Below are 19159 nucleotides of genomic sequence, written 5' to 3' on the forward strand. Positions count from 1 at the left end.
CTTTGGACATAGGACTTGAAGCAATGAGCTGTAACTGACCTAGAAGCCACTTCCCCTGAAGGCATGCTATCATAGCTTTGGAGAGCACTATGCAAGCTGGTAAGGGAGAAAACCAATCGATGGTCCAACCCCAGCTTCAAAGCCTAAAATCCACATCAATGGCCAGCACAGCAAACAACATGGGTGCAGTAGTGGCACTGTTTTTTTTTTGTTTTGTTTTGTTTTTGTCATTTTGAAGCAGGGTTTCCCTGTAGCCCCAGCTGTTTTGGAACTCACTATGTAGACCAGGCTGGCCTTGAACTCACAGAGATCCGCCTGCCTCTGCCTCCCAAGTGCTGGGACTATGCCACACCCAGCTAGTAGTGACACTTTTATCTTGGAGGTAATCAACAGCTACCTAATTGAACTTAGAGCCCACTCAATGGGAAGAAACGTGTGTGGTACTGTAAACCTAGCCAAATACACATAGCTAGAGAGGTCACAGATCTTAGAGAAAACCCCAAGGCTGTTATATCCCTAGAAATATGTAATTTCTTACTGTGTGCAAAATATGAATCCTTAAATTTACAGACAAGTATCCCAGACACCACCCATTGAAGCAGCTTCTTTTTCAACAGAGATAATTATAGAGTTCCACAACTGGTCATACACAGATACTGTTTCTGAATTGCCCAAGCCTAAGTGACACATCTACGATGTAATCTCTACACCTAAGGCTCTCACAGAACATAGAACAAGGGATAAAAAGAACACGAATGCATCTTTCAAATCTTATTAGTGAAGCTCCCTCATGTAACAAAGGGCCAGGAACACAAATGGCCAAAATGTACAGAATAAGAGTCTACAGAGTATGGGTCCTTGGACAGGACTCCTATACTAAAGTCCACCCACCCAGGGCTCAGGGACCACTGCAGAAGAGGGGGTGGAAAGATTGTAAGATGCAGGTAGGAGGTGCATAACCACATGGAAATAGAATCCTACAGGCTCCTGAAACCTTGCTCATATGAACCTACAGCAATGGTGTCAGCATGCACAAGACCCATGCAAACTCAAGCAAAGACCCAACATAGAACTGTGGAAATGGACAGCAGGCCCCAATCTTAGTTGAAAAATTATTGGCAGCTGATTACTGCTGGGTGAGGAAGAGCTGATCTGCTTAACAGGAGGGACTCCAGATAGTCTGACTAGACCTCAGTGGATGAACCTGCACTGAGGGACGTCTGGAGACACTAACTTGACATGATAGGCCGTAACACAAATGACAGAATACATGAAATCCAGTGTGTGTGGGGGGGGCTATACAAGGAGGCCAGTGGGGTAAGGGGTATAAGGATGATTAAGATGTTCTATATGAAATACACAAAAATTCAATAAAAATTTCAAAAAAATTAATTAATTAATTAATTAAAAAATTCAGATATCCAAAGACTTGAGAATTTAGGTGCAGGCAATATTACTGGATCATTTGAAATACCATCTGAAGGAGAGGACAGTTAGAGCACAGCACTTTTCTTATCTTACCCAGTAGAGAAATATGGGGAAATTCATTACCTGGCTTCCATTTTAGAATCAGACTGACTCAGGGATGTGTACTGCTATTTACCTGAGCCAACAAGATGAAGCCAGACCTTCTGACAAGTTACATTTGACCTAACTGGTAGATTTAGATAGGATCACCTTTATTTAATGGAAAATGTTATTGAGAGTACATATTCAACAAGACAGAAGCTAATTCCTATGCCCCTATTAATATTTGTAGTTATTTGCTTTAAAATATTGAATGAACATTTTCTCCTATTGTACAGGTTGTGCAAAGAGTCTGAAGACCTCCTTCTACATCTGACTAGCTCCAACTATATGTGCATAATTCCACATCTCCTTTGTCACAACAGTGTCTGTAACATGGACTCTCCTCCCTCTTCTTTTCTCTCTTTTTTTTTCCCCAGAGATAACATTCTTGCTACATACCAATACTAGTCTTGAAATCACTGTTTATTGTGAGGCATCAGGCTAGCTACAAACTCTTGATCCTCCTGCTTCAGCCTCCTAATTAGCTTGGATTACATATATGTACCATTGAACTCGGCTCATCATAAAACCAATTATTTTTTAAAAAATATTATCATTGTGTGTATATGGGCATGTGTGTCAGAGGACAAACTTGTAGAGTACATTTTCTCCTTTCACCTTTTATGTGGGTGGATCAAACTTAGGTCACTAGGCAAGAGCAGCAAGTACCTTTAACCACTGAACCATCTCCCTGAACCAATTCTTAATCATATATCAGAGAAAGACTATTATAGCAGTCTGAGAAGGGAGGAAGGAGGGAGGGGAAATAGAGCAGGGAGATGGAGAGAGGGGGAGAGGGAAGGAGCGGGAGAGGGAGAACGAATATGAGAATATGTGTGTAATAAATAGACAGAGGCTGATAATGTTTGGATATGTGGCTTATATTTTAAGAGTACTTCATTTCACATTACACCCCAGTTACTGAATCTGAAGTTTCATGAACATTTATATGAGATTATATGCATGTGTGTGCTATCACGGAAAAATATTATTTGGCCTTTGTGTTCTATTCCTGCTCCTAACATCTTTGGAACATCCTGAGTGGTAAGGGTAATAAGGCCATCTTTTATTCTAATAAGGTGAGATACCTGTTGGGTCCCTAGATAGCATCAGGATAGGGTTTGACTGCCAGAAAGACAAACTTTGATTAGAAAGTAGAAAATTTTATACTACTTTATTGAATTTTTGTGCATTTCATACAATGCATTTTAATCATATTTAGACCCCCCCCTTACCTGCCCCCCCCCATAAGAAGCTAGGAATTTTCAACCACAGTTCCTAACCTCCAGGATGGGGAAAGTCGGTAAAATTTATTAATCAGCTATGTGTATATAAATAAATAAAGCCCTTAGCAAGAGGGTTGGAGAGCTCTGGAGTTGGAGACTCCATAGAGACAGAAGATTCCTACATTAGGAAACCCTGTGGACCTCACCCCATGTGTCTATTCAGCTAGTTGCTTATCTGTGTTCTTTATAATTAACTTAATAATATGTAAAGCATTTTCCAGAATTTTGTGAACAATTCTAGCAAATGATCAAACCTGAAAGGGGGAGGTATTACAGGCACTTCCTGACTTTTAAACAATTCAGATGGAATACTGGTGTAACTAGGGTACTTGACCTTCTCATCAGCATCTGAGTACAGTCGAATGGATTGAACTTTGAGCTCGTTGGAATCTGATCATAACTATATAGTAACAGTCAAAACTGAACTGAACTGTAAGACAGCAGTTGTGTCCAGAGAATTGGCGAATACACCTTTTGAGTGTTAAGTAAAAATATCATATATATATAATGTATGCATAATCAATACATGTATTATATAATCTCAGAGAAATGTTTAGAAAACAATTTAGAAGTTTACCAATTATGAATATGATTTGAAACTAAATCTATGATAGATATTTTCTAAATTCTATTTAATATGCCTAGATGATATGTTTGGGTAATAGTATTTGTAAATTCAAATTACAGAAATCTTTAATTCTTTTTATGGTTGCAATGTAAATTGCAACTATCCATATACCAATACCCAACTACAAGGCTATCAAATAAAGGATGATACAGAGGCATACAAGTAACATTCCATGGCATCATATTTCATAGAAAGAAATACTCACCCCAAATGATTCACCAATTGAGACTAAGATTCTGTCAAAATAAAATGTGAATTAGTAGTGAAAATTATAGAGATTTTGCAGATATGCAGAGATGAAGATAGACACTTCATTCTGAACTATCAGAAACCAGATCAAAGGATTCTTGTACCTATAACCATTGACAAATTATATCCAGTGGGTGATTACTCTGATAGTGCTAGTATGATCAAGCACTTAGCTAGTCAGATGTTTGTTTTATGGTGCTGGGGATCAAACCCAGGGTTTCAAATATGCTAGGTATTTGCTCTATCACTGAGCTACAACTCCAATCCTCTTAGGTTCTCAGCAAGAACTCTAGGTCTGTGAAACATAATTCTGCCATGGCCCACATTTAAAGATGATTTTTAAATTTTAAGTTTACCTTTACTTAGTTCTTCATAATTCTACAAATGTTTAACTTCATTCACATTTCCTCATTTCTAAAGTTACATTTCATACAAATGTATAAAATAAGTACTTTTTTAAAAAAAATTAAGAGCTAAAGAGATGGTTCAGCTAGTAAAGGCACCTACTGCCAAGAATGACAACTTGAGTTGAATCACCTACATAACAGGAGAGATTCAGCTCCCACAAGTTGTCCTCTGACTTCCACACATGCATTGTGACATGCATGCACCCCCTCGTAATAAATGAAAAATACAACAAAATAATTTTAAGTGCTTTTATTTTATTTAAGTGTTTTTCCTGCAGGTATGTAAGTGTATCTGCGTAGTACAATGCCCACAGAAACCAAGAAGAGGATGTCAGATCTCCTGAAACTGGAGTTAAGGACAGTTGTTAGACCCATGCAGATACTGGAAACTGAACCTGAGTCCTCTACAAGAGCAACTAGTGCTCTTAACTGCTGAGCCATCTCTCCAGCCCCAAAAAATAACAATTAAAAAAAAAAAAAAACTTAAAGGCATGCGTACCTATACCCCCCACCCTTCCCACAAATAAGTGTAATTTTAAAAATGTTTCAAGTTTATAAAGCAATAATTAGACTTTAATTGCGATCTATATTGACATATGGAAGCTAATGGTTATACATCCTAGAATGAGAGATCCTTACTACTGTCTGTTCATTTCAACCTTATAGTTTATGCTGTTTTTCTGTTTCTTGGTACTAGGGATTGAACCTGGGGCCTTGTATATGTTAGGATGGTGTTCTACCACCAATTTTGAGACAGAGTCTCACTAAGTTGCCTAGCAGGCCTTGTGATCCTCTTGCTTCAGCCTCCTAAGCAGCTCAGATTATAGGCCTGTGCTACAGACCAAACTGCAATTTATATTCTTGATTAAAAAAGTGAAAAAGTATTGACTCAGTACAACTCAGTAAAGACTTAAAGCTATGTACACATAACTAGTGGCTATGTAGACTTAGTGTCCTCATTTCCTTCATAAGTGATAGTCCACACATAATACTTGATTAATTAGAACACTTAAGTATGCTGGATAAACAAAGTGCTAAGATGCTCTCTAAAGAATCATCAGTAATGTACTAGCTAGAACATTCAGAATGCAACTTTTTTTTGGCTAAAGAGCAGCAATTCATGCTGGACATGGTGGTTCACCCCTGTAATCCCAAGACTTAGGAGGCCTAGGAAGGAAGATTGCCATGACTTTGAGGCCACCTTCTACTACAAAGTAAGAGATCCTGTCTCAAAATAAGAGAGAGAACTGCAATACAGAATTGATTTCCTTAAGAACAGCAAACAGCCATCATTATAATCACAATACAAATTAATTATCATCATTAAGAAATTACCTAAATATACACTGTCATGTGGCAGCATGGGACTGTATACATTTACTTAAGTAGATGTGGCCTGGCTTCTTAGCAGCTTACAATGTGAATTGTAAATAGCTCTATACAGATAGCCAGATACAAGTAAACCACATAGACACAGAAGGACTCAGGATCACACAAGAGCCTTTCCATTGGATTTCCAATTATTTTTTACTTAATATTTTTGTAGAGTTTGAAATTTTTATTAAAAGTGTGTATTACTCATGTAATTAAATGTACCACACAGATATTTCCTAAATAGCTAATACAGCCCCTTCTCCTTGTTTGTTTTTCTTGCTCATTAGGTAAAACTATATTTACTGAGAATTTCTGATGAGACTACATTAATTATACTTGCTAATTGGCCTCCTATTTTATAAACATTAAGCCAGTTTCAAGTAGTCCATGATAACATATAATTAGTCAATTGAAGGACTTCAAAGCTGGGGAATATTGTGATTTGTAGTTGTATAGAACTTTCATCTGAGAATTTAAAACAGCTTCACAATCATTTTGCTGAGCCACAGCACTCTTCTTAAACACATATAGAGACCTACCCAATGTAATGTAAGAAATCCATCAGCAGAATAGTTGTTAAAGACTTAATTGACAGTCATCTACATTTAATAAGTCATCTACATTTTAAAAACTTACTACTCTGTGTGTGTGTGTGTGTGAGAGAGAGGGGGAGAGGGGGAGAGGGGGAGAGAGGGAGAGAGGGAGAGAGGGAGAGAGGGAGGGAGGGAGGGAGGGAGAGCACGCATGCACCGTGAGATCCATAGATGAACTCAAGATACCAGGTTTGCTTGGCAAACACTTTTCCAGGCTGAGCCATCATGCTAGCTCTCATGATTGGATTTTTGTAACAAGCAAAGTTAAGTAAGGTCCATAGAAAACATTTACAGGAAATCAGTAAAATTGGAATAAGTTTACAGGAAACCAGTAAATTTGGAATAAAGTTTATTAAGCTAAAGCAGTCTACTTTGATGACTTACAAAACTATGAAAGTCTTTTGAAACACACTGAAACTGGTTCTCAGACTATTTTAAAAAGAAGAGAGCTCAGCAGCAGGGAAAGTTCATGATTAATCTTGCAATCCATCCAGATAAAAGCAGATTCTCTTTTCCCCAAAATTCTTAATTATACATTTATTTAATATAAGTAAGCAAATTAGAAACTCAACACTATTTTGTATGCTTAAATCAAAATGATCAACTTATTTTTATTTTTTAGCATTTCCTTAAAGAGGAAACACCAACCTTGATCTTGGAGTCATCTTTGTGGGTGTTGGCAGACCTTCTGAAATTTTATAAGGACTCTTCAAGGGTGATATATAGATGTTACCTCCAGGAATTCTTAAGGGTGAATTAGAAAACTTGTAGGGGCTTCGAGGAATGTGAGGTATTGGTGACAAGGTAGGAGGCTAGAACAAAAATGAAGAAGTACTGACATGATGTTTATTGGGACCGTTACGTTTGTCACTGGAGTCCCCCATCAAAGGACACTTTCAACATACCCTGGTGGAAGCATATTGTAAAATGTTTGTCTTTAGTCTCTGCATGAAAACCGAGTTATAGAATACTATAATGGAATCAAACTCCTCTTCTCTGATCAAAACACGTTTGAAGGTCTGAGGAAGAATAAAAAGACTTGTTAAATGAATTTAAGAACTTATCTCTTTAAATTTTCCTTTTAATAATTCTAATACTTTTAACTAGTCAAAAACACATTTTATTCAGAAAACAATAGTCTGAAAGGCTTCCTTAGGCTTGAATTAATAGATGCACACTCAAAAATGAAATGTCACCAAGAGATCCAGAGAAGGGACCAACAGGGCAGCCACAGACAGAACAGCTGACCATCCAGTAAGGGAGTAGACAGGCTGACAAGATGGAAGCAAAGGGCTGGAGTTGAGCAAAAAAGCCAACAGCGTTCCCCCCGGTAGGCAACCAATTCACTGGCTGCACCAGCCCACATCCCCTACTTAAAGGGTCCCGAAAGTATACACTGCTCCTTTGCAAGAAGCAGACAGTAACAGCACTTATTCTGCAAGTAGATTTTACTCAACTTTATGTATTTAATTCATTTCTTTATTTTTATAGGCAGGGTCCCACTATATAGCTCTAAACTCATTACACCCTTCCTCAGCCACCCAAGTTTAGGAATTATAGGCCTGTGCCACCATGCCCAACTTATACATAAACTTTAGTTACATAAAAGTACAGAAATTTTATAGAATGCCTCATACGCAATCTAAATACAAAATTTAAAAATAATTCCAAATATATAAACAAAAGCATGGTTTGTATTGTTTTTGAAAATTCCAATGAAAAACTGGAAAAAATAACCCAGGAATCACCATTGTGCCCAGAAGAGCGTGAAATGAGTATCATATACATGGGTTTTCTCACTATGGCTTCTCTGCAGAAGAGGAAGCTAGAAACATGAAATGTGCTTACTCCAAAAATTTGTGTTATGTCTTTATAAGGCTGCACTTACACTGGCTTTTCCTGTGGAATATTAAAAACTAATATAGTCATATTATTTGGTCATGTTTATTACACATATCCTGCTTATTAGATATAGATACAGTATTGTTTATTAACTTAAACTATGGATTGGAATGGATTTCAGTTTGCCTTAGCTTTCTAATTCCATTTTAGTTACAAATAATTAACTAATCTTATAAAATTAAATCAGAATATATGACCTTTAACAACTGGAATTATATTATGAGTATGGATCTAATTTTATTAAAAATCTTACCATGAATGATCACCTACCTCCTGGACAGCGTGAGGCAGATCTCTGTAGGCTGTTACGATGATTTTGAACTTCAGGTCAATGTTCTTCACTTTACATATACCATACATAGAGCACATCATAATCTAGTATGCAGATATGATAGAGGTCATAACCTTAGTATGACACCTTGCTTTTAAAAGTACTATTATCTTTATTTTGGCCCTAAAAGAAAGATGTTTAATTTCTTCTATGATTTTTTTTCATCATGAGCTCAATTTAAAAGTCTGTGAAGTGTTTAACCCAAATACTTATGTTTTTGAAAGAACAAAATGCAAGCAGTTAACTCAATTATTCAGGTTTGATTGTCTAGTCTGTAAATTATCCCAACTTTGGCTCCTGTTCTTTAGTATTTTCCAGAAAAGTGTTCAAACTTGAACCAGTTAATTACATTATTCACACTTTTAAAAATGTGTGAAAAAGTTTCAAGCTGTCAAAATAATATAGAATAACCTGGTACCAGAAGGAGGTGGTGGTGACAGAGACTCCATATTGTTAATTGTACTCTGAATCTTGATCTGAATATAAGTTGAAGGAGTTCAGTTGAATTCTGTTGTTTTTTTTTTTCCAATTAAATATATTGTTAGCTATCAGGTTTTTAAAATATACATCGAATTTCCTCCTATTTTTTGTTTTTTTAATGCCTTTAACAGAAAGTGTGTTGGATTCTGTTAAATTATTTTTCTAAAGCTACTTATATGATCATGTAGTTTTTGTTAGTATTATTAATTAACTTGGAGTGTAACATTAATTGATTTTTCAGATGTTAAGCCAATTCTGCATTTCTGGGAGCATATATCTCATTTGGGTATAGTATATAATCTTTTTGATATGTTCTTGGATTTAGCTTAGCTAGTATTTCCTTAAGGGTTTTCACATAAAGATATTTGTGGTTTCTTATAGTGTTTTCATGTGGTTTAGGTATCAGCAAAATACTGTCCTTATAAAATCAGTTGTGAATTCTAACTTCAGAAGAGTTTATTTAAAATTCATACTGGGTCTTCTTTGCTTCATGAAATGTTCACCAGTGAAACCACGTTGGTACAGGCTTTTGTTTGTGAATAGCTTTTGATTACTAATTCAAGATCAGGTTTTCTATTTTTCTTTTTCTGGAGTTGATAGTTTGTGTAGTTCTAGAAACTTTTGTTTCATCTTGGATATCTATTTAATTTATACACATTTTCATAGTATTCTTATATAATCTTTTTATTTCTGTGAGGTTGGTAATAATGTTCTCCTAAAGAATATTTTAAAGACTTGTAAAAAAATGTCTTATTTTTATTTTTTATGTGTATGTTTTGCTTGCATGTATGTAAGTACACCCATCCCATGTCATGCAATGCTTGCAATGGCCAGAAGAGGGCATCATATTCCAGCCCCCAAGAATGATATTTTAAGCAAAAAAAAAAGAAAAAAGATTATTCTTTAAAAGTATAACCTACAGATATACATATTTTATAAGAGCATATTTTGATATATGATGGGTATTTTAAAATAGATAATTTATTGCCTTATGTTCTCACTGCTTTCTATAATATAGAAAGAAGGACTCCTAGAGGGAATGAAAATTAAAAACTAACGCTTCAAGCCGGGCGTGGTGGCGCACGCCTTTAATCCCAGCATTCAGGAGGCAAAGGCAGGTGAATCTCTGTGAGTTCAAGGGCAGCCTGGTCTACACAGTGAGTTCCAGGACAGCTGGGGCTACAGGGAGACCCTGTCTCCAAAAGACCAAAAAAAAAAAAAACCAAAAAAACAAAAAACAAAAAACAAAAAACACTAATGCTTCAAAAGGATACATTTAAAAAGTAAAATAAGTTACATGATGGGAAAGAAACATTTGCAAATCATGTATCGCATACAGGAACTTATATGTATAATATATAAAAATTCTTGCAACTCAACAAAAAAGATAAGTCAATTTTAAAAATGGAGAAAAGACCTTTTCTTGCTTTTTTGTTCTTGAGAAAGGGTCTTCCTATAGCTTGGAACTCACTATAGACCATGCAGCCTCAATCTCAGAGATCTGCCTGTGAGTACTTGTATTAAAGACTGCGTCTGGCTTGTTTTTGTTTGTTGAGACAGAGACTCACTATGTACCCAGGCTGGCTCAGTCCAGGAGGAATGCTAGGATTATAGGTGTGCATCATCATGCCCACTATTAAAGGACATTAATAGATGATTCTCTAGAGAAGATATACAAATAGCCAATACACATAGAAAGATGTTCAATATCATTAACTATCAGAAAAATGCAAATCAAAACAGCAGTGAGATACTACATCAAGTCTACTACAATGGCAACAATAAAAAAAAAGGTAAGCAACAAGTTGGTAAAATGTAGAAAGATTGGAACCTAATATACTATTTGGAAGAATGTAAAATGGTATAGTTACTCTGGAAAACAATCCAGCCATTCCTCAAAAGGTTAAACAAAGATTTATAATATGACCCAGCAATTTTACTCTGAAGTATATACCCAGGAGAAATAAAACATATCCTCACAAAATTATACATGAATGCTCATAGAATATTATACATAATAGCCTAAAGTAGAAATAATTCAATGGCTATCAACTGATGAATGATAAACATATATCCACATAACTGAGTATTACTTAGCAATAAAAATGAATGCAGTACTGATACAAGCTACAATATAGATGAACCTTGAAAATATGCTACATGAAAGAAGTCAAACACAAGGCTGAGAATGTAGCTCAGTGGTAGAGTACTTGCCTAGCATTTGCAAGGCTGTGGGTCCAACAACCTCCCAACATATGCAAAGCCAAACATTAAAAAATGCATATGATTACATTTGATATGAAATATCTAGATTAGGGAAATCTACAGAGACAAAGTAGATTAGTGTTGCTTAGAGCTGGAAGGATGTGGGATACAGAGAGTTACTACTAAAGGTTTCTCTTTGGTGTGATAAAAATGATCTAAAATTTATTGTGGTAGTTGTACAATTCTATGAACAGACTAAAGCCACTGAATTATACATTTTAAATGTGTGCTTTGTATGATGTATGATACATCAATAAGCTGCTGTCCACCTCTTCAAATACTGATACCTCTTTTGAGAGAAGAGAAAGGAGGCTACAGGGAATCATTCTCTGTTTTAAACCCTCTCTCACGTTCTCCCTCCTTCCTCCCTTCCTCTCTTCTTTCCTTCTAATAGACACTGTTTGAGATCATGTGAATATTTTTTCTTCTTTTTTTCCGAGGGACTAGGATTGGACCACCAGGGCTTCATGTATGCTTGGTAACTACTTTAACAGTGAGCTACGTCACCAGCCCTTTTATTAGTTTTATTTTGAGATAGTAAGTCACTAAATTGTCCAGGCTGGCCTTGAACTTGCTATGCAGTGGTGGTAGTCCTCACACTTGTGAATGTCCAGCCTTAGCCCTGTGAGAATAGGTGGGATTATATAGGCTGATGCCCCCACTCCTGGCTAGATCGGGTTCTTACTTCATGGTATTTCTATACTAAAATGAAGTCTCACTTATCACAATACAGAAAAGGTTCATGGGTTATTCAGTGATTTTTGAAATAAAAATGTTTGTGTCATTGAATAGATACTGAAATGTACTTTTGAAATTAAAACTCCAAATTGTAAGAATTATAAGAAATTGTATCCAATAAGTGAATATATGTAAATTATGCTAAATTAATCTAGCTATTCATTTGAATCTACTCTTCACACAAAAACAAAATATAGCTAACACAATATAGGGAAAAGAGATAGTGAAGTGCTTGATTTTCTTACCTGGTCCAAATGCCGGTCTCTCATGAGTTCATATTCATTTTGCAATGTATGCTGGAACAGAGTCCAAATAATGTGCTCTAGTTCTGGGTGGTCAGACAGAAGACGCGCACACAGTGTATTTAGTCGGAGATATGCTAGCCGGTACACTGTAGGCATAAGGGGAATGAACTATGCTTAGTGTTCATTTTCAACTACAAATGGAGTTTTCAAAATCATTAAATTGCTATTTCCATAATACCGGTAAATATCATTTTAACAGTGACCTAACCTCTAACACTATTTTCTTTATGAATAAATAATTCGTAGTATTAGCACAGTGTTACAGTCAGAAGGCACAATAGTATTTGCTGAATTAGCCATTATATCATGAAACTGAGGCGGGGGGGGGGTTGTAAGATATTGTGAAATTGGGCAAACCAAGTAAGATTTGCTTCAGTTCTAGTTGGTAATCACTCAGCAGAGATGTTGGAAATTTCTACTTTAAGTATTAGAGAGATGACTATTTTTAAAATAATGGAAATATGATTATTATTTTCCTATTCTAAAAGAAAAACACACCCCACATTTCTCTATGAAATATCAATGGACCATGCTCTTGAAAAGTGGTAGATCTGTAAACTGTATGAGTGCAACATGACTGTGAAATGAAATTTAGTTTCTTTAAAATACTATTATAACTTTGGAGAGAAGGGATCATGGCACTGAATTTTTATTCATCTGCTTTAAATGTAAAGAGTCTTCATTCAAAATGTTCCTTTAAAGACCTGCATAAGGTGGGCTGGAGAGAGATAGTTCAGTGGTTTAAGAGCACTGTCTGCTCTTGCAGAGGACAACAGTTCAGTGGGAACCGACATGATAAAGAACAACTGCCCATAATTCCAATTCCAGTGGCTCTGACACCCTCTTCTAGTCTCCACAGGCATTGTATGCACAGGTGCACTTACATACATGCAGGTAAAACACTTATATACATAAAATAAATTTAAAAAAATTTTAAAGACTTGTATAAGGTAAACAGAAATTTTTAAAATTTTATTTATTACTTTTATTTTATGCATGTGTTATATGCCTGCATGTAGGTAAAGTGCACCCGTGTTGTGCAATGCCCGCGGAGGACAGAAGAGGCTGTCAGATCCTCTGGAACTGGCGTTACGGACAGTTGTTAGCTGCATTCGAGCCCAGGTCTTCTACAAGAACAGCCAGTGTTCTTAACTGCCGAATCATCTCTCCAGCCCTGTAAACAGAACTTTTTAAAGTAAAAATTTATGCTCAAAGCTCTAAAACTTTATTGTATATCAGACTTGCCTAAAGGGTTATTAAAAATCTGGAGGCCCTATTGTAGAGTTTCTGAATGAGAGGATCTAGGTGGACCCCCTGCCCCTGAAATTTTCATATAACTTTCCAGTGGCATGGATCCTGTTGGTTAGGGACTGCCCTTTGAGAAAACTACTACACTAACTCAAAGACTAAGTCTTACTATATGCCTATGAGGCTCAGTATTTTTTTTGGGGGGGGGGGTCTCTTTGAAGCAGGGTCTCCCTGTAGCCCCAGCTGTCCTGGAACTCACTATGTAGACCAGGCTGGCCTTGAACTCAGAGATCCACCTGCCTCTGCCTCCCAAGTGCTGGGACTACAGGCGTGCACCACCACGCCTGGCTATGGCTCAGTATATTTTTTATTTAAATAAATTTTTTAAAAAGCCTAATCACAAAGGAATCTGTCCTTTCACTCTTTCAAAGAGCTACAAGTAGGTGAGCATTTGCATACACATATACATGCACAGATTTGCAAAATCCACTTCCCTATTCCACCACTTACGCATACAACCAAAGAATACTATATAACCTGGTTAGTGGACTTCTTAAGTGTTCTGAAAATATCTAAGAAATATGTTCTGTACTAGGCAGCAGCATATTCTATAATCTTAATTCTATATATACACTTAAACAACACAGTAATATTTATGCAAATATTTCCAAACATTAATTTGAAGACATATCAGAAGCAACAATACTAACAGGTAACATTTTCTGAATGCTTACTATACGTTAGGCCAGGCTCAAAACATTTTATATGTATGAATTATGCCCCAACCCTATAAGACAATATTACTATAAGGCAGATTATTATTGCTTTCATTTTACAAATAAGGAAACTGAGGCACAGAGATATTAAGTAATGTGCTCAAGGTCACACAGTAAATACTGGAGCCATGATTCAACCTAGCAAGCCTGGTTCCAAGTGCACACTCTTGAAAGTAAGCTTCTACTGACCTTTTTTGTAAAACAGGGAAAGGGAGGTAGATTTCAATGGCTTCTGTGTCTGGAAGGCTGAGGCTACTTGTGTCTCTGCATTTGCAGCAGAATTTACACGTGAAGTTGAACCTTTTTTCTTTGGGGATCTTACAGGAGAAAGATACCTAGGAGTATTTAAAGGAACAATTTTCATTTGAAGTTTGCTAGGACAGACACATGGACAGACACACACACACACACACACACACACACACACACACACACTTAAACATATGCACTCAGGCACATCTGATCAGAGCTAATATTCTATACCAAATTCCATGAGCAGACTAAATTCAAGATGGGAAAGGTAGCTTAATAGGAAAAACTGCTATCTTTTCAATCTCTAGTCTCCCTCTGACTTCCCCTTAGTTCCATAACAATTATAGAATGACTGAACTTGAGGAAACTAGGCCTCCCTTGAGTTCTACATGCAAATATCCAATTACATAACAGATAGTACTACTTGGATTTCAAACCTACTAAGGCAAAGCAGAACTCTGAATTCCTTCCCTCAGTTTTTCCCATCTCAAAAAAAAGTTTCCATATTACATCTAGTATTTTAAAGTAAAAAATCTAGGGGTGATTATTTTTATTTTCTCCATTTTCCCAGTTCCTCAAATCTAATGTAAATCTATGTAGATTATTTCTATCTCAAAATACATTACAAATCTTCATTTCCATTTTAATGTTATATATTAGACCAAGTCATCCATAGTCCTCATTTGAGCTATTGAAATAGACTTCAAACTTGTCTCCACCTTTCTTGCCTTGACCCTTTCTTTCCCCTAAGCCCATCTGTATTTCAGATAGCAGCCAGAGAGTAATCCTTTAACAATACAAATTATACAAAGCTGCATCTGTTTAAATGCTTTTTTGCTACCTTTATAAAATCTAAACTCCTTACTAAGGCTGATGGGAACTTAGAAAATCATGCCCCAGCATGCCTCTCTTATCTCATCTTAGCATTTTTATCATGTCCCATCTACCTGGGTTTCTTTCTACTCCCGAAACTCTATGTGCTCCAAAACATAAATATTTTTGCCTGGCCAGCATTCAACTGTCCATCAGATTTCCAGTCAAAATTACTTCATCAGAAAAAGGGAAGTATGTAAGACATTCTATCACCTTCTGTTTCTCATCTTCATATCACTTCATTTGTTTCATTCATAGCACTAATACCTGAAATCATCTTATGATGGGTCGTTCATATACTGCTTCCTTCCTCCAAGATACAAAACTCTACGAGGGAGGAGAAACCAGACCACCTTACAGTCTTCCCAGTGATTGGCACTGTTAACCTGGCACTTAACAGATTAACTGTTTACTGAATTAAAGGAAACATAAAGTTGACTTGTATAAAAATATTACCTAGCAAATAAATTTACACATGAATGCAAAGTCTCTGTGTTCCAGAAGTACTTTGGATAGAAGTTATCATGAAAATGACACCTCAGGAACACTATCCCTATGTAACCACAGAATACTGTGATGTCAATTCCTACATAGAATCAAGCAGAAATAACATTAAGCCCATTCTAGGAAAGGCAGAAGCTAGAGGGATTAAAAGAGCTTGGATGTTAGGATCAGACTGCCTGGGTTTCGTTTCTGTTTATCTTAGGCAAGTTACATTATTTCTTTCATTCCTATTTTACAGATAACAGATGCTGATAGTAATGGGACTACCTTTCAGGGCTAGAATGAACATTAAATGAAATCTATGAATCTGAAGGACTTAAGCATATGCCTAACACACTAGGAACCCTCAATAAATATTAGCTGTTTCTTCTCTCACCATCACCACCACACACTAATGAACCATCTCAGTACTCCACACTACTCCCTAGATTTATACTATCCCTCACTCCAAATGGTCTGATACATATTCCCTAAAAAATGTTTCCTGCTTTTCTGACCATTATGGATACATGCCATTTCTGGCTCTTGGAATATTTCATCTTGCTTCTCCAATTTCATTTTGAAATCCTATCCAAAATTTAAGACCTATCTAAATTGTCATCTGTGTTATAAAAACTTCCTTCATTACACCAATCCCATGTGATTCAGTACTTTACATGACCTTACTTAGGTTATGTGTTTTACATCCTGCCCCTTATTCCCCCTTTTTAGGAATTTTTTTTTTGAAACAGGGCTTCACTCTGTGGCAGCTGGCCTCAAACTCAAAGAGATTTGCTTGCCTCTGCCACCCAAGTGCTGGGATCAAAGGCATGCACCACCATGCCTGGCACATTCCTAATTCTTAAAAGCAGAAACAATGTCTTATGCAAAACTCTAGTTCTACAATTTCTATGTGCTGCTTTGCATTTCTCTTATGGTCAAAATCTATTTTCAGTTTGAACAGATAACATAACATATATACACTTACATATCTGCTGCAGTATGATTATTCTGGAGAGGAAGGTTGAGAGGACAAGCAGACTCAAGGTTATCAGCTGGTCCCTCTCCATCCTTTGATTGTTTAATGAGATCAAATAAAGGTGAATCCTAGATGAAAAAGATGACATTATAACAACAACAGTATGATTTTCCTCAGTACATATCAAAAGTGTATTATCTGTCAAGGTAGGCACTATTAACTTTAGACACAACCACAGTGGCAATTCAGAAATCAGAATGAGAGCCTTTCCTCCACTCTTGAGATTCCTGATTGCTCTCTGACTGTGTGCGTGCATGTGCATGTGTGTATGTGTGTATGTGTGTGTGTGTGTGTGTGTGTGTGTGTGTATGCACACATAAAAGTAGGAAAAATAACCGTATAGTCCCCCAGGGTTGAGTACATGTGTCTTAGCTTTTGTTTGTTTGTTTTTTTTTTTAAATTCTAGAATATTCACATACATAATGAGACCTATTGGGGATGGAACCAAAGTCTAAACAAGGGATTCATTAATGTTTCTTGTATACCTTATACACACAGCCTGAAGGTACCTTTATCAACATTTTTAGTTTCATTTTTTTGACTGTGATCATCATATGAGATAGTGTCATATTTGTATGTAAAAAGCTTTGGATTTGGAGCTACAGAATAGTTCCGTAGTAGAATGTCTTCTTAGCTGGAGTGATACTGTGGACTCTACCCCATAACAAGCAGCTTTGGATTCTGAAGCAATTGAATTTCAGAGTTTATAGTGATGTTCAACCTTCTTAGAAAAGAAGGTAGAAGTCAAAAGATGTACAAAATACTCAAAGAAGGTAGGAAGAAGTAAATGATAAAGATACAAGCATAATTTAGTAAACTGAATTTATAAAATATATGACTTGATCTACAAGAAAACAACTGTTCTTTAAAATAAAAAACAAGCCTCCAGTCACATTGACTTTAAAAAAAAAGAGAAAGAGAGAGAAGGGATAAATAGTATTATATATGACAAGATATACCTCTGCAGTAGGAAGTGTTTCTATGAACCAGGACATTGGCTTCAAGGTCAACATCCCAATAATACATAAGCAACTAATATCTGTTTTTTCTACTGCACAGGGGGCCTGATATAGACCCTGTCCTTGCCCATCATAGGTACTTAAGAGAAGATCAACCTTTTCCATCTTCAGCTCAGGAAAAGGGAAATGTGACAGATTGAAGCTTTTAATCCTCTCCACAGCGTCTTCTAGTAACTGTCAACCCAGAGAGTAAGAAACACATAAATCACATCCACACTCCTTTCTGCTCTTTGTTCAGACTTTGAGAATGCTACTCCTGGATGGAGGGATTTCCCCATCTCACAATACTGATATTAGGCCTTTGCCAGGATTTGCGTTAACTTCTTTCTTATTTTTGAATTAGGAAGGAAAGACTGATCTTTCAACATCTCAAATAATTGTGCCTTTTTCTACTTTGAAAAGAATAGCTTTATCAGAATAGATTTTTATAGCCAATAAATTCAACTCATTTTTCCCCAAGAACTGTAGTTACAGATGATTACTAGCCCCTATATGTGTCCTGGGAATTGAACCCAGGTCCTCTGCAAGAGCAGTCAGTGCTTTTAACCGCTGAGCCATCTCTCCAGCCCTGAGAATTCTTTTTTTTTTTTTTAAAAAAAGGTGAATTCATAATTTCCAGCTTGAATTTATTCACATGGCAAGGCGGTTCAACATTAAGAAGGTTATTAGCAATCATCTCATTAATAAATCTAAGATGAAGAATCTTATCAAAATAAATGCAAAATTCTAATTTAAAAATTCACTTAAAATATAAAAAGAAAAAAGAAAATTCAGGAAATCAGGATCAGAAGGGCATTTTCTAACCTGATGAATGACATTAATAAGCAAAAAAGTCACTGTATGCATTCTATTAATAGTTAACTGTGAAAAGCATTCCTCTTGGGTCAAAGTGCTTGCTGGGCAAGCCGAACAACCTGAGTTTGGATTCCCAGAGCCCATATAAAAAGTCTGATGCAGTAGCATACATCTGTAATTCTAATGCTCCTATAGCAAGAGGGGAGGTGGAGACAGGAGACTCATCCAGAAACTACCCTCAAGTATATGGTGAAGGGGAGAAACAATAGAAGACCTTGCTTCAAAACAAGCGGGGAGATAAGACCCCATCAGATGGACTTGAACCAGTGTCCAGTCTATAAAGAGGAGGGTCAACACAGAGGAATCATTTCCTCCATGCTTCCAAGCGAAGCCAACCATAGTCGAACAGGACCTTTGACTTATCTTCACATAGGCAGAACTGGTAAAAGAAAGGAGCCAGGGGCTCCTCCCAGGCCCATGTGACCCCTGAGGAACAGATCCTCAAACGACCCTAAGAGTAAAAATAAATCGGTTTATCTGGACCAAC

At 36.5% G+C, this 19159-nt stretch overlaps 1 protein-coding gene across 1 annotated transcript in view; it reads right to left on the reverse strand.

The window, feature by feature from the left end:
• Rb1 (RB transcriptional corepressor 1) overlaps positions 1 to 19159 on the reverse strand; it is a 162304-nt gene that overhangs the window by 7719 nt on the left and 135426 nt on the right. The window contains exons 17-23 of the mRNA XM_008824409.3: positions 16748 to 16866; positions 14341 to 14486; positions 12068 to 12213; positions 8279 to 8383; positions 7012 to 7125; positions 6755 to 6918; positions 3689 to 3719 (exon numbers count right to left, since the gene is read on the reverse strand). Of these exons, the coding sequence (XP_008822631.2) occupies positions 3689 to 3719; positions 6755 to 6918; positions 7012 to 7125; positions 8279 to 8383; positions 12068 to 12213; positions 14341 to 14486; positions 16748 to 16866 (825 nt within the window). The remainder of the gene's footprint in view (positions 1 to 3688; positions 3720 to 6754; positions 6919 to 7011; positions 7126 to 8278; positions 8384 to 12067; positions 12214 to 14340; positions 14487 to 16747; positions 16867 to 19159) is intronic.

This window comes from Nannospalax galili, unplaced genomic scaffold, assembly GCF_000622305.1.
Source record: "Nannospalax galili isolate Female #2095 unplaced genomic scaffold, S.galili_v1.0 scaffold388, whole genome shotgun sequence".
NCBI lineage: Eukaryota > Metazoa > Chordata > Mammalia > Rodentia > Spalacidae > Nannospalax > Nannospalax galili.